Source organism: Diorhabda sublineata, chromosome 8 (genome assembly GCF_026230105.1).
Source record: "Diorhabda sublineata isolate icDioSubl1.1 chromosome 8, icDioSubl1.1, whole genome shotgun sequence".
Classification (NCBI taxonomy): domain Eukaryota; kingdom Metazoa; phylum Arthropoda; class Insecta; order Coleoptera; family Chrysomelidae; genus Diorhabda; species Diorhabda sublineata.
In genome coordinates, this window is record NC_079481.1 from 3,208,534 (window position 1) to 3,229,269 (window position 20,736).

The 20,736-nt window shown below is 31.8% G+C and overlaps 2 protein-coding genes across 5 annotated transcripts in view; one reads left to right on the top strand and one right to left on the bottom strand.

Moving 5' to 3' along the window:
* Nucleotides 1-10,492, top strand: part of LOC130447935 (potassium voltage-gated channel subfamily H member 8-like) — a 103,761-nt gene extending 93,269 nt beyond the window's left edge. For all 4 annotated transcript variants that reach the window (XM_056784991.1, XM_056784993.1, XM_056784992.1 and 1 more), the window contains exons 13-15: nucleotides 3,308-3,468; nucleotides 6,844-7,093; nucleotides 9,727-10,492. In XM_056784991.1, the coding sequence (XP_056640969.1) occupies nucleotides 3,308-3,468; nucleotides 6,844-7,093; nucleotides 9,727-10,329 (1,014 nt within the window). In that variant the 3' untranslated portion in view covers nucleotides 10,330-10,492. The remainder of the gene's footprint in view (nucleotides 1-3,307; nucleotides 3,469-6,843; nucleotides 7,094-9,726) is intronic.
* Nucleotides 10,493-12,237: 1,745 nt separating this feature from the next.
* Nucleotides 12,238-19,503, bottom strand: LOC130447936 (endoplasmic reticulum resident protein 44). Its single transcript, XM_056784994.1, has 5 exons — nucleotides 19,279-19,503; nucleotides 19,025-19,097; nucleotides 17,617-17,979; nucleotides 15,829-16,218; nucleotides 12,238-14,949 (listed from the first exon to the last, which is right to left on the bottom strand). Exons 1-5 carry the CDS (start codon nucleotides 19,345-19,347, stop codon nucleotides 14,621-14,623), a joined length of 1,224 nt encoding a protein of 407 aa, XP_056640972.1. The 5' UTR covers nucleotides 19,348-19,503; the 3' UTR covers nucleotides 12,238-14,620.
* Nucleotides 19,504-20,736: the final 1,233 nt, after the last annotated feature.

The window sequence follows — 20,736 nt, forward strand, 5'->3', positions numbered from 1 at the left end:
TTGTCTCTATCTGTCTCTCTCTCTCTCTCTCTCTCTCTCTCTCTTTCTCTCTCGCTTCCACTCGCATCTTTTATTTCCCCCTAAACCGTCATAGCTTGGTTCCCATACAACAAAAGTGAAAGCGAAGCGACGCCAACGGTCGTTTGACCTGCCCAGCTGCTCAGTATTGAAGGGATTTCGGATAAATAACTATGTACAATAGTAAAAATACAGTAAAGTTCATTAAAACAACAGTTTGTGCTTATTATTCCCATTCACCTCCATGACCCATCGAATTTGCGCATTTACACGTTAATTATAACTGCATGCATTAAACAAAAAAATAACAACATCTTTATTACGAAAAATCAATGAGCGAACTCAGATAACTACAAATATACGTGTGCCGCGAGCAGCGCGCAGCTATTACTATATATGCGCTGCTCTCCTCCGCCTCTGCTCCCCCCACTCTTCGACTATTTCGCGGCGCGCGAAGAAAAACGGTCATCTTTGACGTCGGATTTGAAACAGTTTTTCTTTCGAAAAATCAGAATATACATTGTGTAGCTGAGGTCGCATTCTTTCGAAATCCGTTTTCAAAATTGAATTTAAACGATCCGTGTGTCACTAGGAGACTCGGGAAAATTTCGCGTTAATTTGTTTAAACAACCGTTACGGCAAAACTAATAATCGCACAGTTACAGGGTTTTGCATGCATAAAGCGCATATGTTCTTCTATCATTCTGCGAAGTTTCGGCTCTCCACGTCAAAAATTGACGGAGATATGAATTTTTTAAAAAAAGAGAGAATTTTCCAGTTTTTCCGGGTTTTCTCAGCTTCTAATCAAACTACGAAGTCGCGCGACAGCTCATTTTCTTCGTTATCCAATTCTCTACAACTTTCGTATTACAACCATAACGATTCTTACAAATCTTTCGGATTTATAAATAAAAAACCAAAAAAAGTCCGAAAATTTACAGTTTTTTGTTAATAACAAACAAACGCGCGATTTTCTCGAGTTTAAAAGTATACTGTTTTGATGGGGGCAACTTACTCTATCGATTGGCACCACTCGCTACCTGTTAAGATTTGTGTCACGAAAAAATCCCCATTGCTTGGCCTATTAATGATTCTCTATGCGGCGTTAGAAACGCTTTCGTAACACGTGCAGCACTCGAAATGATTTTTATTTTCAAAAAATGCCGTGATCAGTGAAAAGATGTTTTTGAATGCTTCGTCGATCACGAAAAAGTCTTTGACCGCCTACAGGATGATAAACTTGATATAATACATTGGATAAATGAGTTTAGTGAAAAATTAGTTATTTTCTGCTACAAAATTTAAAGTCCAGAACCGTTTTGTGTCTTGCTATAAATGTATGTCTGTCATAGCACTCAAAAACATCCCCCATTTTACTAATGTGATTTTTCATTGAATACATTAACAGTTGCTCAAAATTCTTTTGCAAAAGGAACGAAACGCATTAGTGTTTTTCAAGAAAAGTATTATTATATAAAAAAAATACCGTTACAATTTCTTTGATGTCTTCCATACTTTACTCGACTTAGGAATTCGAAAATATGTACTAATCTGACTCCTAAGAAAAATTAGGCTTTTAAGTTTTGAAAAAATTAAATTATTTGTACTCTTTGTAGTTTTTACTTCTGCGTTCACAAATTAAATTTGTATAGCTATAAAATTGAAAAAAATTGTCTTTGCCACACTATTTTCTTGTCGGAGTCAGTTACTAATATTATGCAAGAAAGTGTGCAACAAATAAAGGGAACTTGCAAAAAGTATAAAATACGTATGGAAATGTTGCTAAGTAACTAAAAAAATTGAATGTGATTCTCAATTATTTTAATAATAGAATCATGGCTTACCTTTTTCTTAATCATTCTTAGAGTACTTATGATCCATTTTTCATACAGACAAATTATAATTAAGTTTTGGGATAAAATAGCAGTTCACAGCAGCCAGACTTTACGATTAATATGGAAATGCAAAATCTGTAATAGCAATTTTGTCATCGTTATTTCCCGATACTGCGGTGGTTGAGGTTCCCTGAATACTGGCTAATTAATTTAATTGTGTGTTGTATCCGCATTTTATAAAGCAAAAAAAAATTAATTGTGTGTGTCAGCTCCGACGCACGACTGGAGTTTACTCCTTAAGTTCGATAGTCTAACCAGACGCAAAAAGAGTTTATTTAACTTTAAGATTGATACTGTATAAAAGGGTAAATTTAATAATTATTTAAAATAATATACATATATAAATATATATTTATTCATTTCATATACATTTATTATAACTAATCGACGAAATATTTTACATTAAACTTTTTACAATAGTCAATAATCTCGATAATTCATATTGGGTTGATTATCTAATTTTATGTGTTGTTTTCAAATATATATTTATATGAACTACATCGATAATTATTAAAATATTTAATAAATACAAATTGCACATGCTCATACATATAATACATGAATTATAACGTACCTTGCAACCACGTGTTTGTTAGATGTTCCGGCAATATCATCTACACCTCTTTCTGCCATAGTTATTTGAAAATACTTTCAGTTCACTTTAGCGGAACACAATGATAAAAATTAAAACTTCACAATGACAGCAATATAAGTATGTCGACACTGACAAATTAGAAAGTTGCGCGTCATAGGGTGCACATCAAAAACGTAAAGAGGTCATTCATCAATAGATTTTACTGCTCACATTTTTCTCATACCGGGCCCCTTATATATGAAAATCGATTCTTAAGGAGTAAACTCCATAAATATATGAATAAAAACTCGGGATTTTTCCGGAATTAACAGGTTCAATATCAGGTAATAAATATTCATAAATATTACTGAGTGATCTTTTTATTCATTGATAAGATACATTTGTTAGAATTTTCTTTTAAATAGTGTCTTTCACTGCCTAGAATTTTTATATTATCGAAATCTATTTGATGGAATTTGTCTATTGCAGTGTTATAGTTCAACCTCTTTAGCAATTTGTTGTGGTAACCATTTTATGTAGCGTATCTATAAGTCTGTTTTTTTTTAGTAACGTTGGATGAAAAATTATAATTATTCTGTTTACTCATAGATACCCTACAAAACTTACCTATGGTCCCTATCATTTGAACCGGTTACTTTGGTGTTTTTTACAACCTTGAAAATGGTTAAGTATAAAAGAGTTCAAATTTCTGAATCTAGCTAATTTAAAAGATTGTTTTTTATATAGAAAAAAAGGTAATTTTTTGTGATTTTGTTTTTTAACTAGTCTTTCAAAGTTACATTTACATCTCTGTTTCTAGGTAGAGTCTGAAGGAAATGGTTTTCCGTCTCTCACTCTTCCAAGCATTAGTGAAGATGATGAAAATGCCCATGACGATGGAGAAACTTCCCCTCTGTCACCCAATAGATCACCTTTACATATCATATCCACTAGTCCCAGGCATGCTAAATTTAATTTACGGTAGGTAAACTAAAGTTCTATGGGTAAATCGATTATTGTGGTCTCCTAAATCCATATAAAATATTGAATTCATATGATTCATATTACAACTTTCAAAGTGAGAGCAAATATTAATACAAAATATCATAAATGTATTTTTTGTAACAATTGAAATGAGGAATTTCAAATTTAAAGTCTATATTTGATTTTTTTATTGCACTATCAAAGATAAACCAACTTATAAATTGATTAATAAAGTTTATTTTAATAATTAATAATAGCTTAAACGTTATTTCTCTTTTCAGGTAAGGTCAATTGAAATGTTTTTTAATATAAGAAGATGAGAATTAATTTATTTTCCAGGGCACCGCAGTAAAGCTTTTATTTATACAATACACTTTGATTTATTACCACAACCACACAATAATCATCTTTACCTCTAGTCAAAGATCTTACGTCTCTTCTGTTTCAAAATTAGTATTTAGAAAAAAGACTAAAAGGCTAAAAAAAATAAAATTGCGTTAACGAACCACGAGATATCAAAAAAACATAAATTCAATTATGAAGATTCAAAAAACAGAATAAAACATACGATAAAGAAAATTTTTAGAGATGGTTCACGTTCATGAGAACGAAAAAGCTATAAATGATAAAAAAGACCTAAATGATTTAAGTCTTGGAACAGAAAATAATCTGAAGGGGCTAGATCTGGCGAATAGGGTGCATGTATTAGTAAATCAAACATTAATTTTGGCTATTGCAATAACGGATGTGTGAGCTGGTGCATTGTTTATCTAGATGAAACAACACTTTCTTTTTAACCAAATGAGGATGTTTTTGCATGATTTCTGCGCTCAAACGTTGCAATAAGTTCACATAATACGCGCCGTTGATAATTCTCCATTTTTCAAGATGAAATCAATCACACGAGCACCCCAAAAAACCGACGCTATGACCTTGCGTGAAGATATTTGCCTTCTTATGAACCGGTTGTTTTGATGGTTCTTTTGTTTCGGGAATGGTCACGAAACGGCGCAAAAATTCGGCTTTATTTCTGTGGAACACTCAATGGAAACATCTTCACGACGCTGTTCCATCGTGAACAAACGCAGCACCCATCTTGCGCACTATGTCTGGTAGCTCGTGCAACTTCAGTTGACGCTTTGTGGATTTTCTTCAAAATTTCGTCACCTCATTTGATCGACTCTGCAATTCAAGATTTTAGTGTTGATAACGAAGATGCAGTCTCACCCAGAGTAGAACCTAGTTCAGCTTTTATATTGATTGGGCTCAGGCATTTCAAATAAAAGTATTGTATCACCTAAGGATGACCAATTTTTTCCATGCTTAAAAATTCACTGAAAACGTTCACTATTGATGGCTTCCAAATAAATACCAAATAACGTGGCATCTTCAAACTTGAAACATATGCCGTATGGATTGTGCACTTTATAATACAGTGGTATTTTCAAGCAAATACCGCGATTTCTAGGTGAGGCCAGGTACTTCCGGGACCATCCTCGTAGATGACGTAGAGGTCCTATTTCATGGCGTTGAAGATCCCTTTCATTGGACGATTGGAGCAACCAGTTTACATAGAGAATATAAATAACCGATAACCATTAATTGATAGAATTATAATTTGTTAATTATATATTAGAAATTATCCCCAGAGTATCCGTAATTCAATACTGCAATTAAAAATTCGACAACAAAAATTTGTAGATGCTGCTGGGTCCCGTTTCGAGAATCTACTTTATTTTAGTTAATGTTAGTTAGTTAATTTAGTTAGTTTAGTTAATAGAATAAGTAATAGAAAATAATATACTATCACTATAATGATTCTAGAAACTAAAACAGTGTATTAAACATACTCTGGTTTGAAGAAATTGAACATAAACGTATCCAGCTTTGTATGTCAGTTTCAGTCCTTGAAGACGATAACTTATTCATCAGAATGCGCATTAGACAGTGAACTTGTGAGTTTTGGTGTAGTAGTATTCTAACCAATGTGTTCAGTATTTATATAACTGAGTGATCATTGTGATTTTAGCAGTTATCGGAACTGTGAATTATACCTACACACTAAGATACGTACATAGCAGTTGAACAATTAGATGGAACATGAACTCATCTAACAATTGCTCCATTTATTCATGGTGTTTCGTCACAATAATCTATGCTCACTAGTTACCTTTCTCTGACAGTTTAGTTTGAAATGATTGTGCCAGTAGGATTACGCAATGACCTATTCATTCAAGAAACAGTAGATTCCATTCCTCATTGCAATAATACGCAGGTAACGGTCCTCAGCTCAAGATATGGTGCGTTGTCGCCTTTCTCCATGAACATATTAGGCTACTACATAGCGACTTATTACACTTGCGTAAAAATTCAAACGCTGAGAAGCTACGGTACGTTCCGGTACTCCTTCATTAAGCCACTGCATAATTTGATGCCTGTGAGCTAAATGTCTTATTTTTATTTTATTTTATTTTACAATGAGAAATAACAACATCAACAACCTTTTAAGATAAATTATAACTGAAGCAAAAAAGGAACATAGTATCATAGTTTGTTTCTTGCCCTAAATACAAATTCACGAGAAAATTTATTCATTTTGGCGAAGCATCAAACCGTGTCGTGAATTTGAATGTGTTAGGCAGTATTGTGCACGTGAAGCACCCAAAGCCGCTACGTGTGATTATTGAACAAAAAGAATGGAAGAGTGGAAACATTGAGGTTCACCATCGCCTAAAATTTTCAAGTCACAACCTTCAGTAGGAAAGGATGCTGAATTACAGGTTTGATGATGAAAGTTTTATTCGAAAATTACATAACAACATTAACAACGTCGGTGGAATTTGCGCCAAAGTGTTTTCAAGCTTCAACATAACACACCCAGTCGTTGGTCGGCTATTAAAACAGCCGCAATATTTAAGACGGGCTCCGAATTCATTGATTACGCTCTCAGCGATTACTGACTGAAAGATTACCTCCAAAAAATTTACGTATGGGATAAATTAGCTATTAGAATCTTATTTTCGAAACGTATTTGAAAAGCTGAAGCATAAATGGGACAAATTTTGTAAAGAAGAATGATAAATTTTGAATGTAAGCTGGTAAGGGCTAGGGGGTGATCAACCCTGGTATATATCCTTTTTGTAGCACCCTGTACATGAAATCTTCTTGATTTCCCTTAATTTCTAAAAAACTTTGTTTCTTAACATTGTGTTCGGTAATTACTGATAAAGCGGAATAATCGAGGAGTTTAGACGTAAATTCAATTTCAATCATCCTATAGATTAGCTAAAATTGACAACTAAAGTTAAATCTTTATTATAATGCAACTAGAACTTTCAGTAAACTAAATATCTAAACTTTCTATTATTTAAGGTTACAAGAATTTCAAGAAAAGGAAAGACGCTCTAGATTGGGTGGGATAGCTACGAATCATCTAGCAATGCTCAGACAAAGAGTAGAGAGACAACGAAGTGTCAACATTCCACACCACTCAACGTCAAATTCGATAGAAGGTCTCAATTGTGAATTCAAAAGTGATGTTGAGAATTCTAGAAATGGAGTAGACCGATTAGACGATCAAATTTCTACCTTACATCAGGATGTTGCAGCACTTAGTTTAGAGGTTAGTTTTATTTTTATATAAATATTCTATTCTATTCACACTGACTGTCACACAATTCCACAAAGTAGTTTGAATAGATATAAAAGAGAGAAACGATTTCGAAAACTAGACGACTCGGAGAATATTGCAAAAAAGTGGAAAAGGCATCTGACCACTAGACGAAACATCATCCTATCGTAAATTCTGCATTCTGGATATAGGCGACAAAATCCTTTAGTGTGTACTCCGTAGAAGGAAAGGTTAGATTAGAATATTAGAGCCGCTATTGGAAGAAAATAAATACCACTTTAGGAATGCCATGTCAAGAATTAAATGCTAATTGAATGTTAATCAATATTCAAAATATTCCGCTGCGCAAGTTTATGAGAAATTGGCTGTTCTGCTATCTTTAGAAAAATGTTGACAAAGCAATGCAACTTAAATGTGTAAAATCAATAGATAATTGAAGAAGAATGCTTCCATCATGGAATGCTAATTAAATTGTTCAATGAAAGGAAAAACATTAAAAAAAACACTATCATTGGTGAAGAATTCTAGACTCATGTGGCCTCAACTTATGCTAATTAAATGAATTTTCTGAAACTTAACGGAAAAAATGACTTTCCTAGTTTTCTCAGCAGAACACTATCATAGGAGAAAAAATTATGGACTCGTGTGGCCTCGTTTGGGCCTGATTAATTAAGTGCTCGACATATATCAATTAAATGCTGCGGAGCAATGAATTTTTCGGAGACGTTACGGGAAAAATGACTTTTTCCCAATTTTCTTAACCGAACACTATCATTGGTGAAGAATTATAGACTCGTGTGGCCTCGTTTGGGCCTGAATAATTAAATACTCGACTAATGCCAATTAAATGATGCGGAAAAAATGTATTTTTCGAAGAAAATTACTTTTCACCGACAGAAATCAACCGCACCGACACAACATAGTTAACGAGAGATCAGCGGATAAACAAACATCAGACATCAGACAATAAGATTCTCCGGAATCACCAACCTCTTTAGGAACAAACGATAGTGCTCTTCGCATTTAAGAAGTTGCGCTTGAAGAAGGAATAACACTTGGAAATATATTGGAAAATATGCTCGCCACAAAGCCTACCTATACAGCAACGAGCACCTTCACTGATGAGGTATTGAAGAAACTTGAAGAGAAAAAAAGGAGCATCAACGAGAGGAAGTAAGCAATTGGCAGAAAAGCTGTATAGTTAAATCCTCCCCCTGAAAGTAATAGGTGGGACATAGAGGCCAGAGATATGGGAGGGTTTTCAGTCGGTGTACTACAAGTAACTTTATCAAATCCTTTCATTTATAAAGTATGTTACAAATTCTTTACAATTTATATTTTGATCATCTACTCCTTCTGGTTTCATAGCTACAAACTCTGCAAGCCTTTGTTACAGATTTTTTCGAACACTTCTTGTAAACAAATGCTGGTGTACCATTCAAAATTGACCGTTCTACGTTGCTCTAATGAAACGGTGGCTACATGTCTAGTTATTCCGAAAAAACAGAGGATCATTTGATTCGAAGTGCTTGTTGTTTAGTTTCGGATTCATACTCGTATGCATAGATCCGTGATTCTTATACCTTATAGACATATTTTGAAGCACCACGATTAGACTTTTTCACCATTTCTTTGGCATGTTTGCCTCAATATAAGTTTTCGCACAGCTCGATGGCGCAACAGGCGATTTTGGACGTCCTTCATAAAATCTATCTTGTAACGAAGAGCGACCACAATTGAATTCGGGAAACCAGCGAAACACGGTGGCTTGAGATGGTGCTTCATCGCCAAAATTCGAAGTGAGTTGATCGACACACTCCTATTGGCTCAATCCCCGTTGAAAGACATAGAAAATCATCGCACGAAAATATTGGCGATTGAGATCACTTCCTTGACCAAGATGAAAGTTTCAAATATTTGTAAACAATCTAAATAGCACTGAGTACGTTTCACCATTTGAAATGTCAAACTCTATGATGGCAATATCAGATTTGACATATTCACATCAGTGCTACCATATCTCAATACTATAGTAGCAACCCTCGTGAACTATGACACCAAATTCCAGAGGTCAATAGAGATAGCAAAAGATTAATAGCCTACAGGTGGCAAATGTATCAACTTGAATGATTGAAAAAATTTTAAGTGGACTGGAAGCAAGAAACGTGATGGATGCAATCTAACTTGAAGCTCTTATTTACAATTTTGTCAAGGGAACAGCTAGTCTGGAGTACCAAAAGACGGACAAGCAACTTCGACAAGTGGGGTGTCTTTTTTATTTATAAAATTGTAAACATACGAAATGCAACTGTACCCAAGATGTGAAAAAAATATACATTATGAGAAGATCATATACTTTTTTCATGATGGATGGATTTTTCGAGTGGAAAATATGATAATTGTCTTTGTCAGTATCACTTAAGATAAAAGCTTCCATAGGATGTTTAGAGGTTTGCTGTAATTTGTGATAGTAAACCTTCCTATTCTTTGTGGCAGAGTCCTTGGTACGAACCGTATAACTAGCTCCCTCTATGAGCGTGATGCGATTTTCATTCTATGGTTTGGTCATATCTCACATCTTCTTCGTATCTCAACTGTTGATTGTTAATATTTTATAATTTCAGGTGCGAAACGCTATTCACGCTCTTCAAGAAATGACGACTCCATCTTCTTGCAGTGCTTCAGTCATCAATTATTCTGCTCAATCTAACCCAAACATTGCACACCTCCATCATAGTCCATCCAGTATGTCAAATAGTGGACCATTAGCTAGGAGCAACTCTCATCCGCCAGAAATATTTTGTTGGGGTGATCCTCCATCACCTCCCTTCCATGCCATAAGAACTTACACTGACTCGGAAACTCAAACCGATTCCAACCTAGCCAACATGCACCAATATATAAAAGAAAATCCTACGAGAGCTTTGGAAATTTTGGGTTTAGATCCTAAAAAAGTTTTTAATTGTATGGAAGTGAGAAAAAGTAGAAGTATACCTGATTATACAGATAGATTCAGAAACTTTCTAGACATTGCTGAATTCAGTGTAAGTGCAAATGGTCAATCGGACTCCTGTCTGGTAAATATAGAATCTAAAATAGTTATGGAGGAGAATTGTTCATCATCACGGAAGGTGGACAGAGGTGATAGAAAAGTGGAAAGTCTTGAAACATTGGATTTAAGTGAGGCACGAAACGCGTTGTTTAAAATTCGAAATAATATAGGTTAGAGTAAAAGTATTTTCATAGCGGTACGAAATGATAACCAATTTGGACAAATAAGTGTATAGCAGTTATTTGTGACGTGGGTTTTATAACTGTGTTTGGACACGAAAAATAAACGAGGACAATCTGAACATGAAATTCTAAATTGTAACAAAATTCTCAAGTTAATTAAGTTTGTTTTTTTTACTCGTCCTTTACCTGATTATGTCAATATTCTAAGTTTTGTAGAATATGCGACAATATTCTTGAAAATCAGATTTGTTATAACAACGCAAACAAATCAAAAAGAAAAGTTAAGATTGCTAAAAGTTAAGTTTTCGAAATATTTAGGATAGAAAGTTTTATAATCCCTGGTTTCTGTTAATTATCTGGGTATTAATAATGGAAATAATCTGAGACCAAAGGTAGCAAACTGTTCTAGTTAAATATCTGCGTTAATATATAATAAATGAAAATACAGATAAGATAAATTACCGGACAAAATACCGTATTTTCCCAACAAATGTGTGAAAAGGTGTCCAAACCAAATTGCGGACAACACGTGATAGAGGAAGAGCCAGTGACCAATTTTAGGTGGTCATTTCAAAAGTCATGAAACTTTTCACAATAAATCTTCTATCCCTACTGAAAATGAAAAAGCACTTCGGCCAGTCCTCTCTGGCCGGGCTAGACTCTGATGTCTGGTACAAGTAAAAACAAAGGAAATTTTTTATCTTGTACAGAGTATCTCTCTGAATATAATGAGTTTCTGAAAGAACATTTATTGAAATATGAAGCCTGTAGCTCGGGGAAAACTAACTACTTCTACGATGAGATTTTAACCCTCATGGCTAAAGACCTGAAACAAACTCTAAGTGATGAAGCTAAAGAAGCTCGATACTTTGCCATAACTGTGGATTCAACACCCGATTTGAGTCACATAGACCAGTTAACTTTTGTGATACGTTACGTCAAACTTGATGGTCATCGTTAGAAATAGTTTAAATAAATATAAGAAACACATTAAACTAGTAACTATTTTATAATTACATTATATTTTATATCACGTTATACATTATAGGTCGGTACCGTCAAAAAAGAGCAATGAAGTTTGCATTGCCGAGCCCATTATCATCACACTCAGCGTTATTTTTCCATTATGCATCTACTTGAAGAAATAAATTCAAATTACAAGCCTTATCTATCTACCATTAAAAACATTTTTAATTGTGATACTTAACCTGGACCAGTTTTAGGGCAGTAGTTCATGTTGCAATCAAACAAACTGATAACTGATATGATTAAGAATTTTTCTATCTTCGGATATAGAATTCCTGTAAATATGAACATGGTACATTCTCATTAGGATAAATTTAAACATAAATGGAGCTGAATACACTGTTTACACCAACACTCACAATTACACTGTCTGACGAGCGTTTCGATAACCAAGTTATCGTCTTTAGACTGGAATTACCTGTTTTATCTTAAATTTTCCCACCATTAAACCTTCTCCCGCGGAAGTTAATATCAGAGGAGGAATCTTGATATTCATTCCTTGATTACTAAACTATAGAGTTTATACCCAGGTGCTCGAAAGTTATGTTACGTTTGCCTATTCTAAGGGCTTCGAAGTTTCGATTGGTATAGAATTTTTCTAATAAACATACCGGTGGAATGTTAAAAAATTCTTTTTTTTTAATTATTAATTAATCATATCCTGGACTGAAATTTAGGCGGCAGCCCATATGCAATATATTTAATGACATATTAAATTATACAATCGAACATTATGAATTTTAATGGATGATTATGTATATCCAGGGGCGGCTCATACCCAATGGTTAACAATCCGTAACTTTTACAGAGACAACCTGTATAGCCTAAAGATAGCAAAAATAAATTTTTCAATCAATTTTTCAACAAAAAGGAACTCTTTGTCAACTCGATAAAATTTATTATTTAAGGGATATGTAGATTTTTATATCGTTGTACATGCCAAGGAAACCGTTCGCTATAAAAAGACATTCTGAAGAAAATTATCATAAATTGACATTATTTATTGAAAATACTTATTAAAAAACAATCCAGAAATTATTTGAGTAGGGTAGTAAATTAAATTCCTATTTGAAAGCCATAACTATTTTAACAAAACTATTAATATATAAATCCATTCGAAAACTGTACATGAAATATTTAATATATGGATGATAATAAACAATAACATCTACACCAACACTTTTTTATTCAGTTATTATAATATTCGGACTTAGACATGAATGTTTGATAGAAATGCAAGATTTATAAAAAAAGCGTGTTAACTTCAAATCACTATCCATGTTTTTTTCAATCAGTTTACAGGTTATAATTACCAAATTATTTTTGGCCACTTAAGTAGTTGAGATTTTACATACTGCATATTTCTCAACTACACAAGATCAGTAAAATATAAAATTTTTTAACCTAGCACACTTCACTCTGCTTATAACTGCTAAATTCATATCATTTCCATTTGCTACACTAACGTCATTTTGGTGAATCTTCAAACAATAATTTGCTGTTTACAGATGAGCACTTTTTTAGCTTTCCCCCTTCCAAGACGGTTCTCCTTACCTCTACACTACATATTGAAATTGAATAATGTAACAAGCCCCTTTTTCAAACAAAGGTTTATTTATGAAGTAATTTTACTAATATTCTTGTTAACTATAGGCCCATGACATGATGCATATAATTAAAACAAAATTACTAGAATAAAAGTTGTCACTAGATTTTATATAACATCAAAAGCAAATATTTCATTTTCATCTAGTTCATGCCTGTCATTATTTCACTACATATTAAGGTGCCACCGTCGATATACTACTTTATATTCATATTTATATTTCGAGTTGAACATATTTGAGTCTCTAAAAAGCAATGTTAGACTGCACAACTTTCCTTAACTATTTATGCTGTAAAAAGCAAATATTAAAACAAACATTTTCTTATTAAACAATTCAACAAACCGTTGAATCGAATTCTTAAATTACAGCTTTCATATGAAGATTATTAAGAATTATCGACTTTCAAGAAAAAAAATAATTGACTATTTACTGCTATAAATTGACCCTGGTCTAAAATTACACTTTTAGTAGATAATTGAAAAGTATGTACATACTTAATATACAATTAATTTTTTTTGTTTTGTGAAAATGCAATATGCAATAGAGATATAAATAAATATGACAATTAGAATAATACTCAATTAATTTGTATTTTTTATACGGTGTCAGGCAAAATGGACGGAACATAGAATTTGTGAATTAAATATGTAAAATTGTATCTAATGGAATTTTTTGTATATTTTGTATACTATCGTGTATCGTTAAATGATGTTTGTAAATTTTCTCTTTGTGTTTTCCGATAAAGCAGCATTTTGCATGAACGGATTTGTAAATCAATATAATTGCCGATGTAGTTCGAATATTTTGTAGTGGATGGAACAAGGCCATACAAAATACCTACAAAACCTGAACGTCTCAAAAAATCATTTACAGTTATCAAAATAGATTTGGTTTCAGCACGATGATGTTTTATTTCATTTTGCAACGAATTTATCTCCAATGGATTTTTTCTTTGGAATATTTGATATTTATAGTTTATACGGACATGCTTCAAACTCTCCAAGAATTAGAAGATCGAATAAAAGCCGCGGTATAAAATATATAAACCATAAATCAGAGACCCCCTAAACCTGGTATCAGTAAATTCAGAAATATATCTACTCAAAACATTTAAAATTTGATGCATTTAAAATTTCATATTTCAAAAAATGTGGCACGAACAGAACAGCACCATTACATGATATAAAAAATATACAACAAATTTTTCACAATTTTTCGTAAAAATCATTATTGAGCCACAAATTCGTAGTTCCACATTTTGCTAGAGCCTATATATGTTTTGTAATAATTTAAACAGCATCCAAATATTTTATGTAACATAAAATTTGTTGAAATGAATATTTAAATTATTTTCAAGGGGCAAATAATAGTTTATCTCAATTTAAGTGTTATATATCATACAAAACTATTTTTATTATAGTGAAATTGTTATCTTAGTAGCTCTAAATGTCCACAAACATTCTATTTTAACTTGTAGAATTCAAAAAAACACATGTTTTTGGCCATAAAAAACAGTATTTTGTATTGGTCTATATAAGTAAAAGGCTTTGTACTTATAAAGTTGTTAATTAAAAAAATGTACCCACTTGAAACATTGATTGTTGTATTGCCAAATCAAAAAAAAACATTAATTTATATATTGATACATTTTCTACAGTTCATCCTTATCAAGTAAAGTATACCTATTTTTGGAAGGAGCTAATTTTTTGAAAGAACTAACAGGAGGAGTAGTGATGTCTTGTTCAGTATTTGTATCAGAGTCGGGACCATAATGAAACTCCCTGTGTAGTTTTCCCGAGTAAAGATCTTTGAGAAATTGCTTTAGTTTTCCAGGAATCTCTATGTCTTTATAATTAGGAAACAGGTACATATGTCTAAAACTATCAATAGCAATTAGAGGTAGATCCTTTTCACTTTTACCAAGGTGATGTAGGGGGTGTGCAAATTTTTTACCATCGGCTGTAAGGAAGTTGATAGATTCTAAAAACAAAATAAAAAACAATAAACAATATTATATGATCAAGATGTGGGATAGCTTACAAAAAGCTTCATCTTCTATTTCATGAAAGTTTCGTCCTCTACATAACAGAATATGCACCCGGTTAAACCTAGACTATTCAGGTTTTCATTGAGACGACGACGAGATACCTTTTAGTATTACAAAACCTCTATCTACTTTTTCTTGAAGTATGAGAGACTATCGGAACTCCAGAGCATGACATCTGGGAACACATGAAATAGAAGATAAAGATTTTTGGCAGCTAGATCCAGCATACATCCTGAACTTTCTAAAAAAAGGTGGGAATAATAGATCAGCTGTAAACACTAAGTATCTTCAATTCCACAGCTAGAAAAGGCGACACAATAGATCCATTCATTAACAGTGTACATAAAACATAAATACGATACTGGCAACTGACAATCATTTCAAAAATAAGATATTTCTATATGATTGATTGTGTCATCAAAACCATATGGGTCTGAGTTTTAATAACTTCTTGAATAAGATTTAAAAATTGTCACTCAGTACCAGTTACCAATTTTCAATGATAACGACATTTTCAGCTCTTATTTCAATTTACTAAGTAGTAATTGTCATCATTCAAACTATTCATAAGACAAAATAATGGTTTTTAAAATGTACAACGTATATCGTTGTAGATTGAATCATTTTGCAGTGTGTCAAAATAATCACATAGTTGTTTATAGATAATAGAAGGGGAATGTTATTAAGCTACACAATTTTATTTTATTTCAAAGAATTGTTCAATTATATGGATAAATCAGATATCAGAAAGATAATTATATAAATATGCATTATATTATTTTAGAAGAGAAATAAATTCGAAAATAACTTACGTTTTTCTGAGAGCAGCTCATTCTGAACAATTTCGTTAAATTTCTTAATACTATCCTTGTCATCTGTATGATGGAAAAGAATTAAAAATGGTAAACCTTCTTCAGTTAGTTCTTCGGCATTTTCAAATGTTATTTCTCTAACCAGTGGTACACATTTTTCCGACGCCCAAATGTGTAATTCATCAAAATTATTCAGTCCACCTGGGTACGTCTCATCCAGGTCATTTGAACGTAATTTATTAGGTCTAAATACAATTATTGGTTGACCTGCTGGGTGCATTTCCCTAGAAGCTTCCTCGAAACCCACATGAAATTGACAATCATCTTTTAGGTTAGTGGCTACGCGTCGGAAAATGCTATATTCTGGTTGGTCACGACGGTCGAAATAACCTTAAATATATTCAACAAATTCGCTGATAAATGATCTTGATTTTACGTCTTTTTTAATTAATATGAAAAATAGTAGACTTTCTCAACGACCACTATTTTAATAAATATATTATTAGAATAAATCATAAAAGACCTGATACGTTATCAAAATACTTCACTAAACTGAAATCAAAGAAGTAATAGCATAACTATGATGCTGTTTACATAAGACAATATTCCGAAAATGCTACAAAGTTTCGAACAAACCCCAATTATTTTTCTTCCTAGTTGAAATGTTTGTACTATAAAAGTGTGCTGTGTATTGAAAACAGAATAATAAAACAGATGAGGTCTATGAAAATTGGTAGATTAATACACGTATCAAAGTTTTAAATTGGCACTTGTGAATTATGGAGTTAACTATACTATAGAACCTAATATTTCACTAGTCAACAGTCAATGAATCAGCTATAATAGGAAAGCTTATTTGTAATAAATAAAAGAAGAGGATTATTGAAAAATCGTTTCCAATCTTTCTAAAGTTCTGAATTGAAATATTTAACTCAAAATTTAACTGAATCTTCATTTTGAAATAATACTCTTAGGTGAAATTTAAAAATGTTTCAATTGCTTAATTATTTTTCTTCATTATTGACTTTCCCATATTTATGTAAATATATTATTTCTAAAAATTCTCGTTTTTATATTGGATTCTGTATTAAAAATATTTGTATATTTATAAATATGTTGTTTCATTGTTGCCGTTTTATTTTTTCATTGTATTGACAATGTTTTATCTTTTTTCCAAATATTGTGATATTTGTTCCATATAAATAAGACAATGTTTACATATAAAACGAAATGTTAAAAACATCATTACAATAATTTAATGTAACTTAATAAACAGACTAAGTTGGAATTTCTGGAACTGTTAGTGATATTCATACTCAACACACTTTTTATGCTATCAATACACCAATACTCACAATTACATTGTCTCGCACGCGTTTCGATAACCAACTTAACGTCTTCAGAGACCAAAAGTGAACCATCAGTCTCTGAAGACGATAACTATAAAATTGAAGAAAAGTATGGTGAACATTTTGCAGCAATGACAAGAAATCATGCAAATCATTATGTAATCCACTACCATCAATAATTTTGTATATGTATTTTAAATTTTTTTACAAATGATTGAAGAAGGTCAACTGAAAATCAAGATCGTTTTCACTACCTCATCATCTAATAAACATGTGAAAATTTATCAACAAAAATGTCACTGTTTATAATTTCAATTTTATTATTTTTCAACAGCTCATTTAATCTAGTCCTTAAAAGATAGCAGCCCTCATATCATCATTAAGTATATACCATCTCTAATATCAGTCATATAAAACATAAAAAAGAAAAATAACTTACCGATGATTATTCTTTTATCAGATTCTAAAGCTCCCAATTCCCTTAACTCTTTGAATTCCTTAACGGGATCTTCCAATTGATCCTTAATAAATTTAGTGAAAGCTTCAACGGACCTCTGCCCCCTGTACTCTCTTTTAGCGGGTTGTCCATTGCGAATAACCTTTAGCGTCGGATATTTTGTAATGTGAAATCGAGATGAGATAGAACTTTCTTTATCACAATCAACTTTGCCTAATACAACCTTTCCGGCTTCTGGAAATTCCTTAGCAATTGCATCTGCCGATTCATCAAAAATTGGCATGAGGAGATTGCTAAATCTACACCAATCAGCATAAAAATTTATAAATACTAATTCATTGGAAGCTGGAACAAATAAAATGATATTTAATCTATAAATATATAGACTGGAACTTATAATGTCAAATTAAATTTTAAGTACACATAGCTAGACATGTTTTATTGAAAATACTGGTAGTTGTGAAAGCACCATGATTCCACTTAAAATACCCAAAAATAAAAAAAATTTGTTTAGTAGTAATTCTCAAAGGATAAAAAAGAAAGATGAAGGGATATTTCTGAATAAAAATTTGTCAAAATGTGTAATATTGCCTTACAACCCCAATTTGGCATCCAATGAAAGCTATTATCTCCTGACAGAGCAGAATGCTTTAAAGAGTGGTTCAATCACAAATAAAAGTGTATAAATGTTGAAAAACAATATATTTATAAAATACCCCAAAAAGAAATTTTAAATAGCACAAAATACTGAAGCCAAAGAATTTTCAAAGCAAAGAAACATTAAAAATCTTGGAAGCAGACAAATCCAATAAAACTGTTATTGACATCCAAAGATGGAAGTAATAAAATTATAGTTACTGAGTGATAAGACAAACAAAAGAAGGAGTGAAGAAGAAAGAACGAAGAAACTTGGTAAGGAAAATTCAATCAAAGGATTTTGAATCCTGATATATAACAGTAAACCATACATGGGGTTGGACAGATATTTGTGAGTTTCTATAATAGGTATTGTCAATCTTGCCTTATACCTACAAGGCATGTGAAACATAATAATAATAATACCAATAATAATGATTGTGCAATATATAAGAACAAAAATATCAGATACAACATATTTGAAGGTATATTAACAAGTTGTTGGCTGTGCTGCAGGTGCATTCATATCAAATATTACAGCACATTTAGTAACAAAATACATCCAAGTAACGTTTGAATTTTTATATATGCAGTCATAACTCAGAATGTAGAATATCAAAAAAAATAGATTCTCATGAAGTCTTTGACACTAAAAACTGCTACAAAAAATTTTACTTTATTTCTCCAAGACAAAATATAATCGTTTGGACCTTTGATAAAGCTGTGAATAATATATTTATATGTTTTGGCTTACCCAAAGTCATATCTAAATTTTGTTGATTTAATTGTACAGCACCACTATCAGTTTGATCAAGAATATAGACAATCTGTAAAGTAAAGAAAGAGAATATTATTGGGCAAGGTAGACCTGTAGTATTTATAAAATACATTCAATTAGCTTGATATAAAATATCCTCTAATTTGTAAATAATTATAATTATTTTACACCTAAAATACTTAATAGGGTTTCTTAGCATATTTTTCAACGAACAGGGGGTTTATACTTACTGTAATTAAAAAAAATAATGTAACCTTAATGTTGAACATATTCAGTGTTATAAAATTCAACATCACCATAAAATTAATGAGTACAAATAAAAATATTCTGTTTTACCGACTTTTTATTGATAATATCTGTAAATGCGGCATTTAATGTTGAACATCTAACGTCATCTACTTCATTTCTAACCAAGATAATCTACTTTTTCATATTTTGACAAATTGAAATCAGGTAAATTGACTTTTCCTATGACAATTCAATGGTGACAACTGACAATTGAATGTCATAATAACGATCAAATCAAACCATAGATCAAAAATATTTGTTTTGTATACGGGTCCGATTCCGAATCAGTTTAGGAACGATCTCACACAAATTTTTAAAACTACTGTTCGCGCAACGCTAGATTTTGGTTTTTTAGTAACAATTCCGTGTTCGCGGGTTACATCGATTTTATTAATTATTGATTACATTCGCGGTATATCAACATCCAACGTAGGCAAAGGCAGAGAGGGCCATGGGGTCATGACCACCCTTGAGCTGGTTCCAGGACTTAGGTGGACCACTAATTGAACATAATGATTTTATTTATAGTAATGAAGACATTGAATTGTGAAACAACTAGCTACCCACTATACATTATTACTAGATAACATTCCAGTTTCTGTCACTGTGAATGAAATAGGCTGTGGATGGTGAAGTGGCAGGAGTAGCTGCGGAGCTAGGACATACCGCAGTCGATTTCGAATCTTATTTCAAATTGTGACATCGATATGTATCCTAATATAAGAAAATCTTTATGTATTATGGCTACACTACCTGAGGGCAAAAAAATGCACAATCATTTTCCAATTGAAATGAAATCTATAACATCTTTGCCTGCATTTCGCAATAATTTGAAGGTAAATTTAGTAGAAAGTTCCTTCTACTCTATAAAAGATGTTATTGATGCTTAATACAAACTATTACATATTTTGAGACTGCTATAGTTAGTTAGTATTTATATTTAATATTTAGATTTTATTTTATTTGTGTCTTTATTTAGTTATTTGTATGTTTGTTTCTTGGTTGTTTTTCACGCTTCTGTCTACAAATTGAAGGCAATTTTTTGACAATACAACATTTCTCTCTCCCGAGAAGAATTTTTCAACCATATATTTCATAAATTAGAATTGAAGCATTAGGGTTTGTTCTGGCAGTTACATTTTTTTCAACAATATTGAATTTCTTGTTATCCTCGAAGTTTTTCTGAACAACTCCAGAATTTCAATGAATTGTTTCAGATGAAAGTATTTCTAGTTTTTATTAAGATATTGTGTCAAATTTCACCAAGATGTTATTTGCAACTTATCTATGTTTAATATAATAAATTAAAATTCTAATATTAATCTCAACTAAAACAACAGAACTTTATTTGGAAAAATATACATAATTGTTCACAAAAAATTGATTGGAAATGAAAATAA

Excerpts from the sequence above, each read along its gene's own strand:
- LOC130447936 (XM_056784994.1), bottom strand. The coding sequence starts at position 19,347 with ATGGTGATGTTGAATTTTATAACACTGAATATGTTCAACATTAAGGTT. Across the intron at positions 17,980-19,024 it reads AAATTTAGATATGACTTTGG|CTTCCAATGAATTAGTATTT; the intron begins GTAAGCCAAAAC and ends TATTTGTTCCAG. Across the intron at positions 14,950-15,828 it reads TGAGCTGCTCTCAGAAAAAC|AATCTATCAACTTCCTTACA; the intron begins GTAAGTTATTTT and ends TTTTGTTTTTAG.